The sequence below is a fragment of the Diabrotica virgifera genome, chromosome 2, assembly GCF_917563875.1.
Source record: "Diabrotica virgifera virgifera chromosome 2, PGI_DIABVI_V3a".
NCBI lineage: Eukaryota > Metazoa > Arthropoda > Insecta > Coleoptera > Chrysomelidae > Diabrotica > Diabrotica virgifera.
The window spans coordinates 280,408,214-280,428,252 of NC_065444.1; the positions used below are offsets into that span (position 1 = coordinate 280,408,214).

Below are 20,039 nucleotides of genomic sequence, written 5' to 3' on the forward strand. Positions count from 1 at the left end.
AATTGCTGATAGTGAAATGAAAGATAACGTAGTAGAAGTTGTAAGAACGAGTGATAGAATGATGTCAGTGAAATTTGTAATTGATAAAGAGGTATTGAATGTTGTGTGTGTGTATGCTCCCCAAACAGGTCTGGGTGAGAATGAAAGAAGAGCTTTCTATGATCAATTAGGAGACGTACTGAGTGATATTCCAGCAGAGGAGAAAGTTATAATAGGAGGTGATTTCAATGCACATGTGGGCCAAACCAAGACAGGATATGAAACAATACATGGGGGATTAGGCTTTGGAACTAGAAATGAAGCTGGAGATGACATGCTTGAATTAGCAACAGCATTGGATATGGCGATTGTTAACACATTCTTTAAAAAGAGAGAAACTCAACTTATTACCTACAAAAGTGGACAACATCAATCCCAAATAGACTACTTCATGATAAGGAAAGAAGACATACGTGAATGTAAGGACTGCAAGGTAATAGTGAGTGAGACAGTAAGCCAACAACATAAGCTGCTTCTTCTGGACATCGAAGTAAAAAGCGAAACTAAAGAAAAATATCGGAGAGGACCACAAAAAATCAAGTGGTGGCTGCTGAAAGATGAGAAAGAAGGTCTATTCAGGAGAAGAATAGTAGAAAAAATATGTTGGAACATGAAAGGAAGCCCTAATACAATTTGGAGAAAAATGGCCAGTAGTATTAGAGAGACTGCTATTGAAATACTTGGGAAAACGTCAGGAAAAAAGTTTGAGGATAAAGAGACTTGGTGGTGGTCAAACGAAGTACAAGGAAAAATAAAAGAGAAGAGAATATTATATAAAAAGTGGCAAGAAACCAGATCCGACATAGATCTTCAAAACTATATGGTGGCGAAAAAGGAAGCGAAAGTAGCAGTAGCAAAAGCCAAAGCAGAAGCGTATTCAAACCTATACGATCAACTTGATACCAGGGAAGGCGAAACGAAGATATATAAAATAGCCAAACAGAGAGCAAAGAAAGCAAAAGATTTTAATCAGATTAGATGTATCCGAGATGAAAATAATAAAATACTAGTTCACGAAAGGGAAGTCAAAAAGAGATGGAGAAAGTACTTTGACAGCTTATTAAATGAAGAATTTGACAGACAGCCTGTAGAGTCAACGGAGACAGTAGCAGCAATGGTCACCAAAATAACCAACGAGGAAGTGGCTCAAGCGCTTCAAAAAATAAAGAAGGGAAAAGCGGTAGGACCAGATGATATTCCTGGGGAAGTATGGAGAGCATTGGGAGAGACAGGAACAAGGTGGCTAGCAGGTCTATTTAATAGAATTATGGAAGTCGGACAAATGCCAGACGAATGGAGAAGCAGTATACTGGTACCTGTTTACAAAAACAAGGGAGATATACAACAATGTACAAACTACAGGGCTATAAAACTGCTTAGCCACACCATGAAAATATGGGAAAGAGTAATTGACAGACGGATACGTGAAGAGACCGAAATATCCGAGAATCAATTTGGCTTTATGCAGGGTAGATCAACAACAGATGCAATTTTCATTATAAGGCAATTGATGGAAAAATACAGGAGTAAAGAAACAAACGCTCATATGGTATTCATTGATCTTGAGAAAGCATATGATAGAGTTCCTCGAGAGATTCTGTGGTGGGCACTCAATAAGAAAGGAGTCCCTGGTGAATATGTAAAGATTGTGAGGGATATGTATGAGGGAGTAACGACTAGTGTTAGGACAGGTGTGGGAGAGACTGATAAATTTCATGTGAAAGTAGGATTGCACCAAGGTTCTGTGCTTAGTCCGTATTTATTCTCATTAGTTGTGGACCAGATAACAACGAAACTACAGGGTAACATTCCATGGTGCTTAATGTATGCTGATGATGTCGTGTTAGTAGGAAATAGTGAAAGAGACCTAGAACAAAAACTGGAACAGTGGAGACAAGCTCTGGAGGAAAAAGGTTTAAAACTTAGTAGGACAAAAACAGAGTATTTGGAATGTTCATTTAAAGATGGAGCTACTACAAATAAAATGGTATCTTTGGATGGTGAAATGATTGTGAAAAGCAATAGTTTTAAGTACCTAGGATCGGTATTACAGAGTAATGGAGAAATAGATGGAGATGCATGCAGTAGAATTAGGGCTGGATGGATGAAGTGGAAAGAAGCGAGTGGTGTGTTGTGTGACAGAAAAATTCCAATGAAGCTGAAGGGAAAATTCTATAAAACAGCCATAAGACCGGCTATGATGTACGGAACTGAATGTTGGGCAGTGAAAAAGAAAGAGGAACAACGAATGCATGTGGCGGAAATGAGAATGCTTAGATGGATGAGTGGAGTGACAAAGAAGGATAAAATTAGAAATGAGTATATTAGGGGAAGTCTAGGCGTGGCACCAATTGATGCCAAAATGAGAGAGCATAGGTTAAGATGGTTTGGTCATGTTCAACGTCGAGACGTTAATCACCCAATACGAAGAATAGCTGAAGTGCAAATTCCTGGAAGGAGTAGGAGAGGAAGACCAAAGAAGACCTGGGGGGAGACGATAAGGCAGGACATGTTGGTAAAGGGGATTAACAGTGATATGACCCAAGACAGAATTGTGTGGAGAAATGCAATTAGGGAAGCCGACCCCGCATAGGGATAAGGCAAAGAGAATGATGATGATGATTCTAGTTGTCGATAGATGGCGCCATAATAAAAAAATAATTTTTTTTAATTAGATAATAATATTACAAATATAATCTGTATAATTTATAAGACTATACAAATCAAAGAAAATACCATTTTATAAATGCAAGAAACACATTTGATTTGTTTTTATTCCAAATTGAAAATAAAATGTGACAACTGTCAGATTCAACTAAAGTGTCATGTTAGAATAAATGTCATAAATGTGTATTATCACGGACTTACCCTTTTTCCTATCATTTGTTACGCACTGAAAAATGCTCATGAAAAGGACAATAGACGAGTATTAAATAACATTCTGCTAAAAATTAAAAATTATTTTTAAACTTTTTTCTGTTTCAAAAATTATGCGATATTTTTTGTGATTAGTGTATTTATTTATCTTATTTCTTTATAGAAATAAATACTTCTTCTAAACTGAAATTTTTGTAATATTAAAACCAGTCATGTATTCAACATAATAAATTTGTATCAAGTTTACTTTCTCCTTTAGGCAGGTATATTAGAATGTAGATAAATACTTATTGGTTTGCCACGCCCTTGTTAGCCTTGCATTACATTGATAACATCTAATAATAATGAGTTAACCCTGCATTGAAATAAAAATAATAATTGTAGTTTTCTGAAGTAGTAACTTCATAATTTTGTTTGATTTGTAAAAATAGTCAATATGGCGAATGGATTTTAATTTGTTGAATTAATTTTTAAAAAAATGTCAACAATGGGGCATGTAGTGTTGTATCTTTGAAATTCAAGTCATAAAAATGTTAAAATCTAAACACATAATATATCCTATGATTTGATGTTTTAATTTGTTTGAAAGCATGTTTCTCTTCAGTTAGAAGATTCTTCCTGTTCTCGATATTTTTCTTTTGATCAGTACTTTTAACATTTCATATTTGTTGTTATTTCGCCTTACGGTAGATATCCGATTTGGCGTTTTTGAATTTTTTGAACTATCTCTTTATTTTCATTTCTTCTATTTATATTTGTATTTCTATCTTGGGTACAACAGGATTGTGTTCTGAAGCTATTTTCTTGTGGCATTTTTTTAATCAAGTATATTCAAATGGGAAATAAGCCACAATTTTACCTAAAAATGATTTTATTAACGTTTCGACGCCCAGGTCGGGTGTCGTAGTCAAAATTCAAAATAATACTAAATAAACAAAAATGTTGTTGCTTAGTAAAAAATTCTTCTAATAATTTATTTAATCTGACTCATTTATATCGGCAATTCAGACACGTATTATACATTTTAAAGTAGACGACTTTAAAATGATATTGCCAATATTGATGAGTTGCGTTCCTGTGATTTAAAATTTAAAATTTAAAATTTAAAACAGAATTGTGATTTAAATTTAAATCAGAGCACGAGTTTTTTCGTTTTCTAAAAAAATATTTCGAACGCATTTTCAAAAAAATGTTTCATTAAAACATCGTCGATATGTAGCGTCAGCGTCACTGTACATTTAAAGTTATCCCAATCTTCGAACCTTTTTAAAAAATATTAAAGGTTCGTTAACTTTATCCTGAAACGTAGTAATGATCGTACTCGTGCAGCGTATTAAAGTATAAATAATAATAACTACATACTTAAATAGTTTTTTCATAATACAGTAGAGCGTCGATAATCCGAACTAATTGGTACAGGGGTAGTTCGGATTATCGAACATATGTTCAAAATACATACAAAGCTCATAAACATAATACACATTATGTACATACGCTTTAGTTACAATGAATAAAACACCTGCATAATAAACAAATATATTATTGTATGTATTTCTGCATAAACAAAACAAAAATCCGCGGTCATATTTTGCCCATATTGTCATATCAAATTCAAAAATTCGGTGCGTGATCATATTTTTTAATTTTATAATTTTTATTTGCGTTCGGATTAGCGATCGTTCGGATTACCAGGGTTCGGATTATCGACGCTGTACTGTAATAATTATTATGTAATAATATACTTACTAATTATTAGTAAGTTTAATGGTTTAATGGCACATTTTATGGTTATTATGAAACCACTTTAGAATCAACTAACTTAGCATTTTTAGTTATTAAATATCCACTTAATTCAAACAAGTTTTTTGGTAATTTGTGTTGAAACAAAAAATGACTTGCACTTTGAACAATGGGAGAACACCTTGACTTTTCAATGATCGTATATTTTTATTATTTAATTCACTTTTTTCATACTGCTGTTTCATAGATTTTGCAGTATTCTATGAAAGTACATAATGTAATCAGGAAAAATAAAACTAAATCTAATGTTTGTGTTTTCTAATCGGAAATTGTTCAGATACAGTGGTCAAATAAAAATAAAACAATATGTGATCTAGCTCAGGGCATTTAGTTAGAAGAAAAAAAAACATTGGAATAAATCAATTTTTAAATACAGCACTTACATATTGGCTTGCAACTTTTTGAATTGTGTTATATATACATACAGTGATGAGCGCACTAATAACCGATAAAATAACGCACAAGATGAAAAATATATGAAGATTGTGAGATAAAAAGAAATGAAACTATCAGAGGTGGGAAGTTTAGCGATAAAAGCCTATACATTTATATTCTATTTATTTTTTCCCACCTTTAGACGTGTCGGACGAGTTTGGCAACTGCCACTGTGACAGTGACAGTTTTAGTTGACATATTCCTTCGATACGTCTTAAGGTGGGAAACTATAAATAGAATGTAAATTTATAGGTTTTTATCGCTAAACTTCCCATCTCTACTAGTTTCATTTCTTTTTATCTCACAACTTAATGTGTTTTCCATTTTTTGCGATATTTTGCCGGTTATTAGCGCGCTCATCACTATGTTGTGAAAATGTCTACAATGGAATAATTCAAAAATGCATTTAAAAGTGCATAAACATGTCAAAATCAGTATATTAAGGGCCGATTTTTGTTACCGTGTGTTTTTGGGGTCGCTGAACATGAATACGTAATCAGAACCAAGCTATGGAGCACCTGGTGCTCAGGTTACTGCGAAGGCATATCAGTTCTGGAATTTCGAGGGTTTTAGGCACTAAATTGATGCAACCTGTGCTTTTGGGGTTGCTGAACACTTTGTTGTTAGCGTGAGCTATTCAGGCTGTCGTAATTATTGAAAATTTGTATACAATTATGTCTTTTTTAGGAACCAGACAAATTCATGTCGCAGCTTGGAGTACTCACGAATATTATCGACCAGCTATACTACCCCATCGAGAAAATGTCATGGTTTGCAGAACATAAACTTATAACTGGTGTAGACAATAATAAATGGGATACTGCTAGCTCTGTGTGTTGGGTCATTTCTACCTACTTAACTCTTGTAAAGTAAGTTATTAGTAATTAAAATTCGTGAAATTATACGATTATTGTATTTTTTTAATGTAATTTATTATATTCTAATATAAAATTTATTTTTTAGGACTCTAAGATATATTGCCGTATTAGAAAAACATAAAAACTCTGTATTGCCATTACAAAGGTAAGGAATTAGAATTTTTACATGATTATGTAAAATTCGATTTTTCTTTTTTGTTACTTTTGTACCATATTAGGAAACTTATTTGTCAATCATGTGAGAAAATTCACAAATAAGAGAATGGTAAGAGAAACTGGATGGAAGAAAAAGTAGTTAAAAGTAATCTGAAAAGGAGAGTAATAACAACAACCCGAAAAAGTTCTGAAATTTTAATCATTTTGGAAAATTTCCATTTTTTATAAAAATAGTTTTTACCACTTTAATCAGTTTGGATTTGTGAACGGAGTTGGTATGAGAGAGGCTTTATTTAGCATGCAGGTGTTGTTTCAGAAATGTAGAGATTTCAGCTGTGATGTTTTTGCATGACTAATTGACTACAAGAAGGCTTTCGATAGAGTCAGGTATGAACAAATGATGGAAGTGCTGAAGAGGATAGGGTCTGACGGAAGAGACCTAAAAATAATAGCTTACCTGTATAAGGCTTTTCATTCACAGTCATTTGTTTCGAGCTTCTGTCATGTGTCACATAATATTAATATATCTACGTCATACGTTATTGGTATATAACAATGATACAAACCAAAGACGTATGGCGTAGATATATTAATATTATGTGACACATGACAGAAGCTCGAAACAAATGACAATCGATGAAAAGCCCTATTGGAATCAATCAGCAGTACTCCGAATAGATGGAGAATATACAGATCCGGTCAAAATCTTAAGGGGAGTGAGACAGGGGTAGATTTAAAATTTCCGGAAAAATTGGGTGCAGGAAAAAAACAGGAAAAATACGGAAAAATTGGCATTTGTTACAATATACTAAACAAATTCTGCATCCCGTATCAAAATCGATAAATTTAGTAGAATTCGATAGATCTATATTATCAGAAGTGCCTTTTGTCTTTAAGTAGGTATATAAAAGACACAATATTAAAAAATATCCCCCAACCAGTTAACCAGACTAGTTCTGTTATCGGAAGCTTGCTAAAATATGTATGTTGAAAAAGGATACAAATTTTGTTCTAAAGCTGATTCACTTTGCAGCCTCTTGATGCTCGCTTTAAAGAAGACTAATTGAATGAAGACCAACTAATGGAAGCCATAGACTTCATTTCTGAAATGGCTTGTTCACTAAGGCCCGGTCTTTTCACCTCCGAATAACTAGTGAGGTTTATTTGACAGATTAAACTTCCCGATAACTATTTATTCGGAGGTGAAAAGACTGGGCCTAAACCTAGATGTAGGGAAGGTGGTGGCAAATCTAGCCCAATTTAGAATAAAACTGGATTTTTTATTCGAAATTCTTTATGGGATAGTGTAAATATGTGGTACTAATCCCGTTATGTGGTAGCAAGGTTTATGTACATCGCAGCCACTTTGCCAATTGCCTCCCGAATTTTAAATGGACCTCCATCTTCCGTCTCTTCAGAAAGAAACTGGTCTTTACACGGCCTCATATATACAAGTAAAAAAATATGTTATCACAGTATAAAATTTATAAGTTGTTGCTATTCATTTAAATTTGGTTATAAACGAAAAACAGATATTTATTTACGATACTAGACCAGATCCACTTTTAAAAGAGACTGACAAAAATCATGTTGTTTGTGTTATCCGTTCAGGATGGTGAAGCGGAGATCGAGTCTGAATTAGATGCTTGGTCTGAAGATTCAGATTCAGACTCAGATAAAAATATACCACTGAGCAATTTGGTTTAAACAATGTGCTTTCTACCTTTGAAGTTTCGGTTTTGACACTTACAATTAAAGTCTCTCAGTTTAAGTACACTTAAGTCTCAATTAAAAAATATTTTTAAATTTTCCCATTTTTTCCAATTTTTCCAATGATCTGGAAAAAAACAGAAAAAACCTGTTTTTTCCCAATTTTTCCCGTTTTTTTCCGATATGTTAATTCTCTAGACAGGGGTGCATAATTTCACCGCTGATATTCAATCTGTGCTCAGAGCACATTTTTGAAGAGCCTCTAAAAGGTATTGATGAAGACATCTGAATAAATGGAGTCAAAGCTCAGTATCCTGCTGTATAAATAATATTGTTACCCATATTATGATAAATAAAGACGGTTTACTTGTTTTTAATAATTACTTATATTTCTGCAACTGCATTCAGAAACATCTTAGTATCTCATTTTAAACACTTATTGACTTACACCGATTGGCTTCTGAGGCATCGATATAATAGTGTTTTCTAATATCATAAAAGGGCTGCAAACCTTAATGAACAAAATAACGGAAACAAGTAGAACACATGGACTTGATATAAACATAGTCCTGTCGCCAGGGGGGTACAACGGCCTCCTGTATTCAGATGGACTTACCCAAGTTTTTTTTATGTATTTTGGCCTGTAGAACACGAATTTTTTGGGTAACAGTTGATCCGGATGTCGATAAAATTGTTATAAACCAAGAAGTTGAGGAATCACGTAACAGCGATTTCTTGCAAAAGAAAACATTTTTTTTGTATTTTTTGGGCCGTTCTAACCAAAAAATGTTCCTACAAATTTTTTCGTAGGATGCATAGTTTTCGAGATAAACGCGGTTGAACTTTCAAAAAATCGAAAAATTGCAATTTTTGAACCCGAATAACTTTTGATTAAAAAATAAAATAGCAATTCTGCTTACCGCATTTGAAAGTTCAAGTCAAATTATATCGGTTTTAATTATTTGTATTGCTAAAAATTTATTATTTTATTGTTAAAACAAAGCTATAAACACCTAGTGCTTGAGTGATGTTTTCAATAATTTCCCATTTAAAATCGAGTGAGTAGGTAGAGGAGGTAAAAGTGCAAGCGGGGCTATTTCTACGTAGCATGCAATAAAACGCATGTATTAGGCACGGGAAACAGTATGTGTTTATAGCTTTTTTTAACAATCAAAAAATAAATTTTTAGCAATGCAAATATTCAAAACAGATAAAATTTGACTTAAACTTTTAAAGGCGGTAAGCAGAATTGCTATTTTATTTTTTATTCAAAGGTTATTCAGGTTCAAAAATTGCAATTTTTTGATTTTTTGAAAGTTCAACCGCGTTTATCTCGAAAACTATGCATCCTACGAAAAACCTTGTAGGAACATTTTTTGGTTAGAATGACCCAAAAAATACAAAAAATTGTTTTGTTTTGCGAGAAATCGCTGTTATGTAATTCCTCAACTTCTTTGTTTATAACAATCTTATCGACAGCCGGATCAACTGTTACCCAAAAAATTCGTGTTCTACGGGCCAAAATACATAAAAAAAACTTGGGTAAGTCCATCTGAATTAAGAAGGCCGTTGTACCCCCCCTGGCGACAGGACTAACACCACCAAAACCAAGCTAATGATCATCAGCAAGGAAAACATAACTGGAGCAAATCTATGTGAACCAAATGAGAATTGAACGTGTCTCACAATACAATTACTCGGGAACTATAATCAATGAGTCGTGGGACAATACCCAAGAGATTAAATGTCGTATCGGAAAGGCAAAAAGTGAATTCTTGACTATGAGCTTTGTGCTCAAGAGCCATGACTTCACCCTAGAAACAAAAATAAGGCTCCTTAAATATTACGTGTACTCAGTGCTTCTATACGGAGTAGAAACGTGGACATTGAAGGCGAAAACTCTATCGAAACTTCAGGCTTTTGAGCTATGGTTGTACAGAAGGATACTTAAAGTCACCAAATGAAGAAGTGCTACCGAGGATGAACACAACCGCAGATTTGGTCAGCAGTACTTGGGACATATAATGAGAAATCAAGGCAGATACGAGCTACTCCAATGCATTTTTCAATGTAAAATTGAAGGAAAAATGGCCCCAGAAGAAAGAAGAATATCCTGGCTTGCTAACCTGAGAGCATGGTATAGAAAGACCTCAACACAACTATTCCGTATAGCAACCAACAAAATCATCATAGCCAGAATGGTCGCCAACGTTCGGAACGGACAAACACCCTAAGAAGAAAACCACCTTAATACTAGATGTGTTTCACTTAATTTATTTTTTCCCCTTCTATTACAAAATTCTAATTACATTAAGCGTCAAAATTAAAGCACCACCCTAAAAGTGGGACATTTTTGATGTGTCGTATTTCCTAAACCTGTTGTCCGATTTGAGTGATTTTTTTAAAGTGTTATAGCTTTATTATTCAAGAATATCGATGTAATAATATTGTTGCTAAACAGGTAAGTGTCATTGTATACCGGGTGTAACAATGATAGTGTGTTTTTTCCTCAAAGTTCGGAACACCCTGTAAAATACTCTAGCGTATATAAAATATTGAAATTAAAACTCAACTGTAGCCTTAGGCTTTTTTAATATTTTGCTTTTTGATTCATTCGCTTATGTTGGATAATAAAAGAGTTGAGTACTTTAACAACTGGCAACGTTCTTCATCAATACAGGGTGTTTCTAAATAAGTGCTACAAACTTTAAGGGGTAATTCTGCATGAAAAAATAATGACCGTTTGCTTTATAAACATATTTCCGCAAATGCTTCGTTTCCGAGATACGTGATGTTGAATTTTTTCTTACAAACCGAACATTTATTAATTGCTCTAAAACCGGTTGAGATATAGACCAGGGCTCATCTGTAAAAATATTAGCACATTTGGACGTTGAGAGGTGTCTCAAATTTTTTTGCAGAAATTGCTTGAAAATAAATCGAATAATCATATTTGAGTTATCCTCCCTCTCAAAAAGGTCTGGAACATTGTTTAAATAATCAAAATGTCAAAAAATGAAGGAAAAATTCGATTGTTTTCTTGGTTTTTTGATTATAACTTATAAAGTATTCATTTCCGAGAAAAGTTGTACTGACATAAAAGTTGCGTAATTAAATTTGCTACAATATAGAATTGGTTAAAATTTAAAAAAATAGTCACCTTTGTTGCAAAATAGCAATAATTGCGAAAAAAACATACAAAAACAAGTATTCGCATTTTACGTTTTTCAACCATTTATGCTACACTTAGGACCTTCATATTTCACCCAGAAAAACTTTATGATACAGTAAAATAATACTGTAAATTTAATTAAGATCGGTTGAATAGATTTTGCAAAATAAATTTTGCAATCCAGCTTTTGCAAAAAAAATTCATTTTTTCAAAATGTTACAGGACTGAAAATAAAGCAGATAACAAGTTGAAATTTTTTTTTGCGTATAGAAGTTTACTGTACCTTTCATTTGCAATTTTGCAAAATTAAAATCTATTAACTATCACGGCGTCAGGAATTTTTTTAAATAAACATTCATTATTGGTGCTACGCGCAGGACAGCGGATAGTTTGCTCTTATTGGGCATTCCAATGACCTTTGATAATGATTGATACATTTTAATTTTTATTAAATTTTGGTATAAATAAATAAATTTGTTTATTGCAAAATAAATACACATACTCTATCCTTTGAAATAACACTTTTATTAGCAAAAACTTTATTGTTTATATATTTTAACTTAGAGAATAAAAGTTTATTATTTTTAAACATATGCAATTGTTTAAACAATATTTCACAAACAATAATAAAATTAGTTTGATTTTTGTGGAATTAAAATATTAAAATACAACAAAATATAGTGTAAGAAAATAATATATTAGATAAAGATTAGAAGAAATTTAGGTGGAAATCAACTTGTGTGAATCGAACACCGCTGTCCTGCGCGTAGCACCAAAAATGAAAGTTTATTTAAAAAATTTCCTGACGCCGTGGTAATTAATCGATTTTAATTTTGCAAATTGCAAATGAAAGGTACAGTACATTTGTATAAGCAAAAAAAATTCAACTTGCTATCTGCTTTATTTTCAGTTCTGTAACATTTTGAAAAAATAAATTTTTTTTGCGAAAGCTGGATTTCAAAATTTATTTTGCAAAATCTATTGAACCGATCTTAATTAAATTTACAGTATTGTTTTATTGTATCATAGAGTTTTTCTGGGTGAAATATGAAGGTTCTAAGTATAGCATAAATGGTTGAAAAACGTAAAATGCGAATACTTGTTTTTGTATTGTTTGTTCGCAATTATTGCTATTTTGCAGCAAGGGGGACTATTTTTAAAAAATTTTACCAATTCTATGTTATAGGAAATTTAATTACGCAACTTTTATGTCAGTAAAACTTTTCTCGGAAATGGATACTTTTACAGTTATAATCAAAAAACGAAAAAAAAAATCGAATTTTTCCTTAATTTTTTGACATTTTGATTATTTAAACAATGTTCCGGACCTTTTTGAGAGGGAGGATAACTCAAATATTATTATTTGTTTTATTTTCAAGCAATTTCTGCAAAAAAATTTGAGTCACCTCTCAACGTCCCTCTCAAAACAGATGCGCCCTGGACTAATATGCAAATGAAATTTGGTAGGTTTTAAGAGGTAGTTATTGCGCATTTTTTAACTTACAACTAAGAATTTTATATTCACCATTGGCGTGCATACCGGTAATATGACCCGTATGCACGCCAACGGTAAGTATAAAATTCTTAGTTGTATGTCAAAAAATGCGCAATAACTACCTCTTAAATCCTTCTAAATTTTATTTGCATACCTCAACCGATTTTAGAGCAATAAACAAATAATCAGTTTGTAAGAAAAAATTCAACATCCTGTATCTCGAAAGCGAAGCATTTGCGGACATATGTTTATAAAGCAAACGGTCATTATTTTTTCATGCAGAATTACTCTTTAAACTTTGTCGCACTTATTTAGAAACACCCTGTATTGATGAAGAACGTTGCTAGTTGTTAAAGTACCTAACTTTTTTATTATCCAACATAAGTGAATGAATCAAAAAGCAAAATGTTGAGAAAGCCTAAGGCTACAGTTGAGTTTTAATATCAATATTTTATATACGCTGGAATATTCCACAGGGTGTTTCGAACTTTGAGGAAAAAACACACTAACATTGTTACACCTGGTATACAATGACACTTACCTGTTTAGCAACAATATTATTACAACGATATTCTTGAATAATAAAGCTACAACAATAACATAATAAAAAATCACTCAAATCGGACTACAGGTTTAGGAAATACGATACATCAAAAATGTCCCATTTTTAAGGTGGTGCGTTAATTTTTATGCTTAGTGTATTTTATATTTTCTTTTCAGCATTCCTATAGAAAAAGTACTAATGACTCAAAAGTATGAAATCCTGACTGCTATAAGACTGTGCTTGGACTTTATTCATGCAGTAAACACATTACCTCCAGGATTCTTATGGTCGTCAAAACTGAAAGTGTGGCACGTTGGATTTATAGGTACTTTGTCGTCTTTATTAGGAATTTATCAAATTTTTTATAAAAGATCATTGAAGTAAACTAAATAATCTCTCAGGAGACAATATGTATAGAGGTTTCATATGTGATGAAACGAACTTATGTGAACTACTTAAGTGATGTAAAGTTAAAAATAGGTTTTATTATATAATTACGTGATCACCTAAACTGACATTGAAGATATGACTTTTAATTTGTAATTTTAAAATAGTCAACCAAAAAAGTTGGTATGTTTTAACAGACATAAAAGATTATGTACAACAGTGGCGTACTGATAGATCAGCGGGACCTGGTTCCAGTTGGGATGCGGGCCCGCTCGCCCAATAAAAACACACATTGTATATCAAAGTTTTTAATAAACATTAAATATAAATCAGCATATATCATAAAATATAGATATCATATACATATTTATAAAAACTCAAGCTAATTTATAGTCCATTTACTCAGAACTTTTACTGTAATTTAAAAAAAAACCGCTTGGATTGACATGCAATTTGGCGTACACATGGCTAACATGTCAAAGAAAAAAGTGATATTGTGCCGATGTGTACTTTTACCCTGGGGGTGAGTTTTACCTCTTCTCGGGGATGGAAAAGCATACGTTTAAGATAAGTCCGGAATTAATAAACCGACTAATAATTCTAAGCAACTTTAGTTGAGCAGAGTTGTAGGTAATAAAAAGAAGGTTTTTATTCGTCAAATTTCAAATCGAATATTTCAACTTGAAATAACCAAAAAATGAAGCACTTTTAGGGAAAAACTCATCGCAACTTTTTGAAAGTGTTTAAAAAAGCTTTATTTTTGTTTTTTTTTTATGAAAGTTTCTAGCATTAAAATTAAGTATGTAGCGCTCAAAATAAATTTGGTCCCTTGTAGGTAAGTTATTGGTGATACCAAAAATCTCAAGTACCTAGTAAAAAAATAATATTTTTTAAGTAATTATATTATAGGTTTTGCTATTGTATTTTGGACTTTTTATTTTCCTAAAAACAAAAATTGGTTAAGATATGGCTGTTCAAAATTTGCATACGCTCGTGATTAGTTACTAGTTTAAGCCCATTTAACTGCAGCCTTTTCAAAAATAAGCACTTTAAACCCATTAATCTTACAGATGTTATAAACAATAAAATGTAAAGTAATTTTTGAAGTGGTAATGATTAATTTAATTTTGGATGCTAATTGGGAGTGATTTTCACGATTTTTTTTTACCAACAAAAAAATGGACCAACATTCTTTTGATCGTAACTTACTTACTTTTGATGTTAGAAATTTTTTTTAATACAAAAAAGCTTTTTTCAAATACTTTAAAAAATCTGAGTTTTCCCCGAAAAGTGCTTGATTTTTTTGGTTATTTCACGTTAAAATATTTGATTTGGAATTTGACTAGTAAGAACTCACTTTTCATTAGCTACAACTGTGCTTCTACTGGGTCTAAAGACCTTATACATTCACCATTTTTTTCACTTTTTTATAAGCTATATTTTTGCTAATAATATTTTTTTGATAAAATACTTACTTTTTGAGGTATTTGCGAAAAACCGTCTGCAACGTGGTTTTTTGTTGAAAAATAAACATTTTCACTCGCAAATAACTCGAAAAGTATTGACTTAGTGAAAAAAAAAAGAATGTGTGTGTACTTTGTACGCACGTAAGAAGTTATACTTCTATTATATGATTTAAACGAAATTAATATACTTTTTATTTATATTTTGTTTAAATATTAAACTAATTTATACTTACTACTTCTCAAACATTTTTATTAGAACAGTGCCAAAAATTAAAATAATAAAAGAATAAAACACACACAAACACATTAAACAAGCCACAAATGATGTCTGAAAATTAATTGTCGAAAATTTTTTTAACTAAATACGTATTTTCTGAAAATACAATTATATAATAAATATACTTACAATCATAAAATGTATTAAAAAAAAACAAAAAAGAAAGTTTCTATTGGGACTCGAACCAGCGCTGATACGAGCGGTTGGTATTGGAATTCACTCGCCTTCTCCGCGTAGCCACGGACACTATGTGTCATTATTTACGAAGATCGACTAACTAAACGGATTAAACTTGTGATATTTTGATATTTTGAAAATTGATCAAATTATTTTAATTTTGAATTGAAATGATTTAGAATTGAAAAAATACAACAAAACATAGAGCAAAAAACCAATATATTAGGTGAATATTGATAGAAATTTTGATGGTAATCAAATTATATAAATAAGGGCCGGTTGTTCGAACGCTAATCAACAATGATCACTATCAAATATTTAATTAATGTCACAACTGTCAATGTCTACTTTGTTTGGGTTGCTGAAAACATAATTGATTACTATTATGAAATTACTTAATCAATTATGTTAATAATTGTTATGTTAATTGATTAACTAATCTCATAATTATAATCAATTATGTTTTCAGCAACCCAATAGAAGTTGACATTGACAGTTTTGGTGACAGTAATTAAATATTTGATAGTGATCATTGTTGATTAGCGTTCGAACAACCGGCCCTAAAAGTATTACATACTATGTATTTTGGCAGATCAAATAGGTAGGTTTATACCCATGATACATTAACAATTATTACGTACCTGTTGCTTTTAAAAACTATTTAAAAGTCACTACAATATTATAAACTTTTTTGTTTCTGTCCTCACAACGATAAAACTAATATATTATACATTTGTTTACCTTTACCTCCAAACCACAGCTGCCATATCGGATAATTTTTGACATGTCATTTGAACATCCAATCAGAACAAAGTTATAATGCGCATGCGCCTGGCTGATAGGTTTTAACATATAAAAAAATCACCCTCTATCGCCGGTAAAGAAGTATAACTTCAAAAAACGGTATAGAAAAAAAGTTGCTTAGAATTATAGTTAGTTCATTCAATTCCGGACTTATCCAGTCCCTGTGTTTCTTAAGGTGATACAGTAGCGATCAACAGGTAGCCAAAACGCGTTCCAAGATTGCGGCTGTAATTTTGAATATTTTTTCGAGATATTTGGCACACGTATTCGTAATATAATAAAGAATGGCGGTACAGAGCCCAATTTGAAAAATATATTAATATGTGGAAATTACTCTGTAATTAAATACAATATTAAAAAAACGAGCCTGTACCGCCATTAAGAAGAACAAAAAAATACACTTTCTTCAAATAAACTTTTTTATCCGATGGCTAGATTTTGTGTCATTTTGGAACTACTAATGAAATAAAAAATTTTAGTAGTTCCAAAATTACACAAAATCTAGGCATCGGATAAAAAAGTTTATTTGAATAAAGTGTATTTTTTTGTTCTTCTTAATGGCGGTACAGGCTCTTTTTTTAATATTGTATTTAATTACAGAGTAATTTCCACATATTACTATATTTTTCAAATTGGGCTCTGTACCGCCATTCTTTATTATATTACGAATACGTGTGCCAAATATCTCGAAAAAATATTCAAAATTACAGCCGCAATCTTGGAACGCGTTTTCGCTACCTGTTGATCGCTACTGTTTCCTCTTAATAAATTTTGTTTTTAAATTTTTTAATTTTGATATTGGTAGGAAGGTATTCTTCGTTTTTATTTATAAGTACCTACACAAAAATTAAAATTTATTAAGCAGTTAGATTTCTTAGTGTGTACTGTGTACTTGTGTGGTTCAAAATGTCCATATCGAGTTAGAAACAAAAGAAGCAAAAAGGGCGCTAGAGCGGGCCCCACGGGCCCTGGTTCCACGGAATCCGCGGAACCATGCTCAGTTCGCCACTGATGTACAAATATGTGCCACATTTTATTTAAAAATACCTTCCCTTCTTGGTTGTGGTACTTCATTTTGATGATCGACCAATCCTTTAACAACTACTCTATCGAACTAATCTGTTTTATACAATTTTTATTCATTTTCATGTTTTAATTAACCAGACAATTTAAACAGTAAAATAGTTACAAACATTAAAATAACGTAAATTACATCAATAATTTCATGTTAATCAGAGCAACATTGTATTTAAATGCCTTAATAGCAGTAATATTAATAGCAGTAAATCTTAATAGCAGTAATTACCATAACAGTATTTACAACAAAAAAAATCATTAATACATAAACTACACAGAACTATAAATAAATTGTGATATTTTTGTATTTAAAACTAGAGATGGAATTCCTAAGGAGAAGTTGCAGAGTAACATTAAGAGATAGAATAAATAACAGAGATCAAGAGAAGAATAAGAATTAACTCAGATATAATAGACTACATAAACTTACGTGCATAGGTGTATGGTCATTTTTGATGTCTCATATTTCCTAAACCTGTTGGCCGATTTAAGTGATTTTTTGAACATGTTATAGCCTGATTCTTTAACATCACTGCAATAATATTGTTACTAAACAGGTAAATTTTCATTGTATACCAGGTGTACCAATCAAACTGTGTTTTTTTCTCAAAGTTCGCATCAACCTGTGGAATATTCTAGCATTTATAAAATACTGAAATTAAAACCGAACTATAGCCTCAGCTTTTCTTAACATTCTGTTTTTTGACTCATTCGTTTATGTTGGATAATAAAAAAGTTAGGTACTTTAACAACTAGACATGTTCTTCATCAATACACTGTGTTTCTAAATAAGTGCGACAAACTTTAAGGGGTAATTCTGCATGAAAAAATAATGACAGTTAGCTTTATAAACATATGTCCGCAAATGTTTCGTTTGCGGATTTTTTGACATAAAATTAAGAATTTTATAATTATATCTCTCAATATCTTCCTCTACATCACTTCTATCATTCGCATGATGATTCGTTTTGATAGTTTTGACAATGTCTGCATCATTAAAAAGTCTACAGACTTCAAAATTGCGTAGTTCTGTTAGTTTTGTGTAATGTAAGATGTAAAAATTTATGTCGTCATCAATTCAATATGTTGAAAAAAAGTGTGATAATGGAGGGCCACTAATATCTCTTTCTTATAAGACAGTTACAAAAATTCCGTGATATCTAGAAACGTGAAATTTGTTTAAAAATACGATTTATAAACAAATGTTCAACAATCTGTTTTAAGACTTACTTTATTATTCTAATTAAGATAAGTCATGGCTGCACATGAAAAATTTTTGACAATAAAACCTGTTTGGAACTATTTGAAGCTAGTGATGTAACAATTGTAATTATTCATTATATTTATCTACAATAAGTATATTATTGAAATCTCTGTATATTTTGGTTCCTATTTGCTATAATGTATATTCGAGGTGTATTAAAAATACTTTTATATGGTTGTGATCACTAAAGCGCGAAGATATTGTTATCCGTTATTATTCTATTATTATATGAAGATTTTATAAAATTATTTTATATAGATTATTTTTAATATATCTACAAAAATCAAAAATCTGGCTAAAAACTGTTTCATTCCTAGGTTATTATACTTTCAAGTAATCTGGTGTTTCGCACTTTTGTCTCCAATAATAATATGACAGAAATATAGTCTGGAAACTGGCATTTTACACAGTTGAAGTATAAATTTAAAATTGATTATAGATAAGGCGAAAACGGCGGTTTCGTTGGAAAAAATATTCCCATGAGATTTTTTGCATAATCAGATTCGTGAGACATCCCAGAATAAGGTTCAAGAAGTCGCCCATGCGAAAAGTGGTCCAAATTTTTTTTAATCAAATTGCAAAAATCAATGCTTTTGGCCAGGACAATTTTTTAGGTTTTGTGGACCATTCTGGACAAAAAAGGTTCTTATAATTTTTCTCTAAAGTTAATCGTTTTCGAGTTATAAGCAATTTAAAATTGAAAAAAAAACGAAAAATGGCGATTTTCAAGGCTTAATAACTCGGTTAAAAGTTATATTATGAAGTCAGATAGTGACTAAATCAAAGTTTAAAGCCCCCTACAAGATTCTGAAGAAATTTTTGTCATTATTTTATTACTAATCTGTTATTTTTAAGTAATAATAATGAGCGCCATACACGTATTAGGCGGCCGTCAATGGTGAGTGCGAAAGAGATGCCATTCCGGCAGTCCAATGGCGCATCTCAATCGCACTCACATTTACAGCCGCGTCAATACGATCTTACCGCTCATTGTTAATAATTAAAAATAACAGCTTAGAAATAAATTAATGACACAAATTTCTTCAGGATCATGTAGGGGGGGGGGGAGGCTTTAAACTTTGGTTTAGTCACTATATGACTTTCACAATAATAATTTTGAACCGAGTTATTAAGTCTTAAAAATGGCTATTTTCGCACTTTTTAACTTTTAAATTGCTTATAACTCGAAAACGATCAACTTTAGAGAAAAATTACTAGACCATTTTTGTCCATAATGGACCAATAAACCCAAAACAAATTGCCCGGGCCAAAAATATTGATTTTTGCAATTTGAATAAAAAAAAAATTGTTAAAAAAAATTTGGACCACTTTTCGCGTGGGCGACTTCTTGAACCTTATTCTGGGGTGTCTCACGAATGTGATTATGCAAACAAATCTCATGGGAACAATTTTTCCAACGAACCCGCCGTTTTCGTCTTGACTCTTACGTTTCTTGTCGATTCCCAATATTACATAACGGT

General features: G+C 31.6%; 1 protein-coding gene across 1 annotated transcript in view; it reads left to right on the plus strand.

Moving 5' to 3' along the window:
- LOC126879890 (peroxisomal membrane protein 11C) overlaps window positions 1-18,860 on the plus strand; it is a 28,457-nt gene extending 9,597 nt beyond the window's left edge. The window contains exons 3-5 of the mRNA XM_050643232.1: window positions 5,839-6,020; window positions 6,115-6,174; window positions 13,283-18,860. Of these exons, the coding sequence (XP_050499189.1) occupies window positions 5,839-6,020; window positions 6,115-6,174; window positions 13,283-13,490 (450 nt within the window). The 3' untranslated portion in view covers window positions 13,491-18,860. The remainder of the gene's footprint in view (window positions 1-5,838; window positions 6,021-6,114; window positions 6,175-13,282) is intronic.
- Window positions 18,861-20,039: the final 1,179 nt, after the last annotated feature.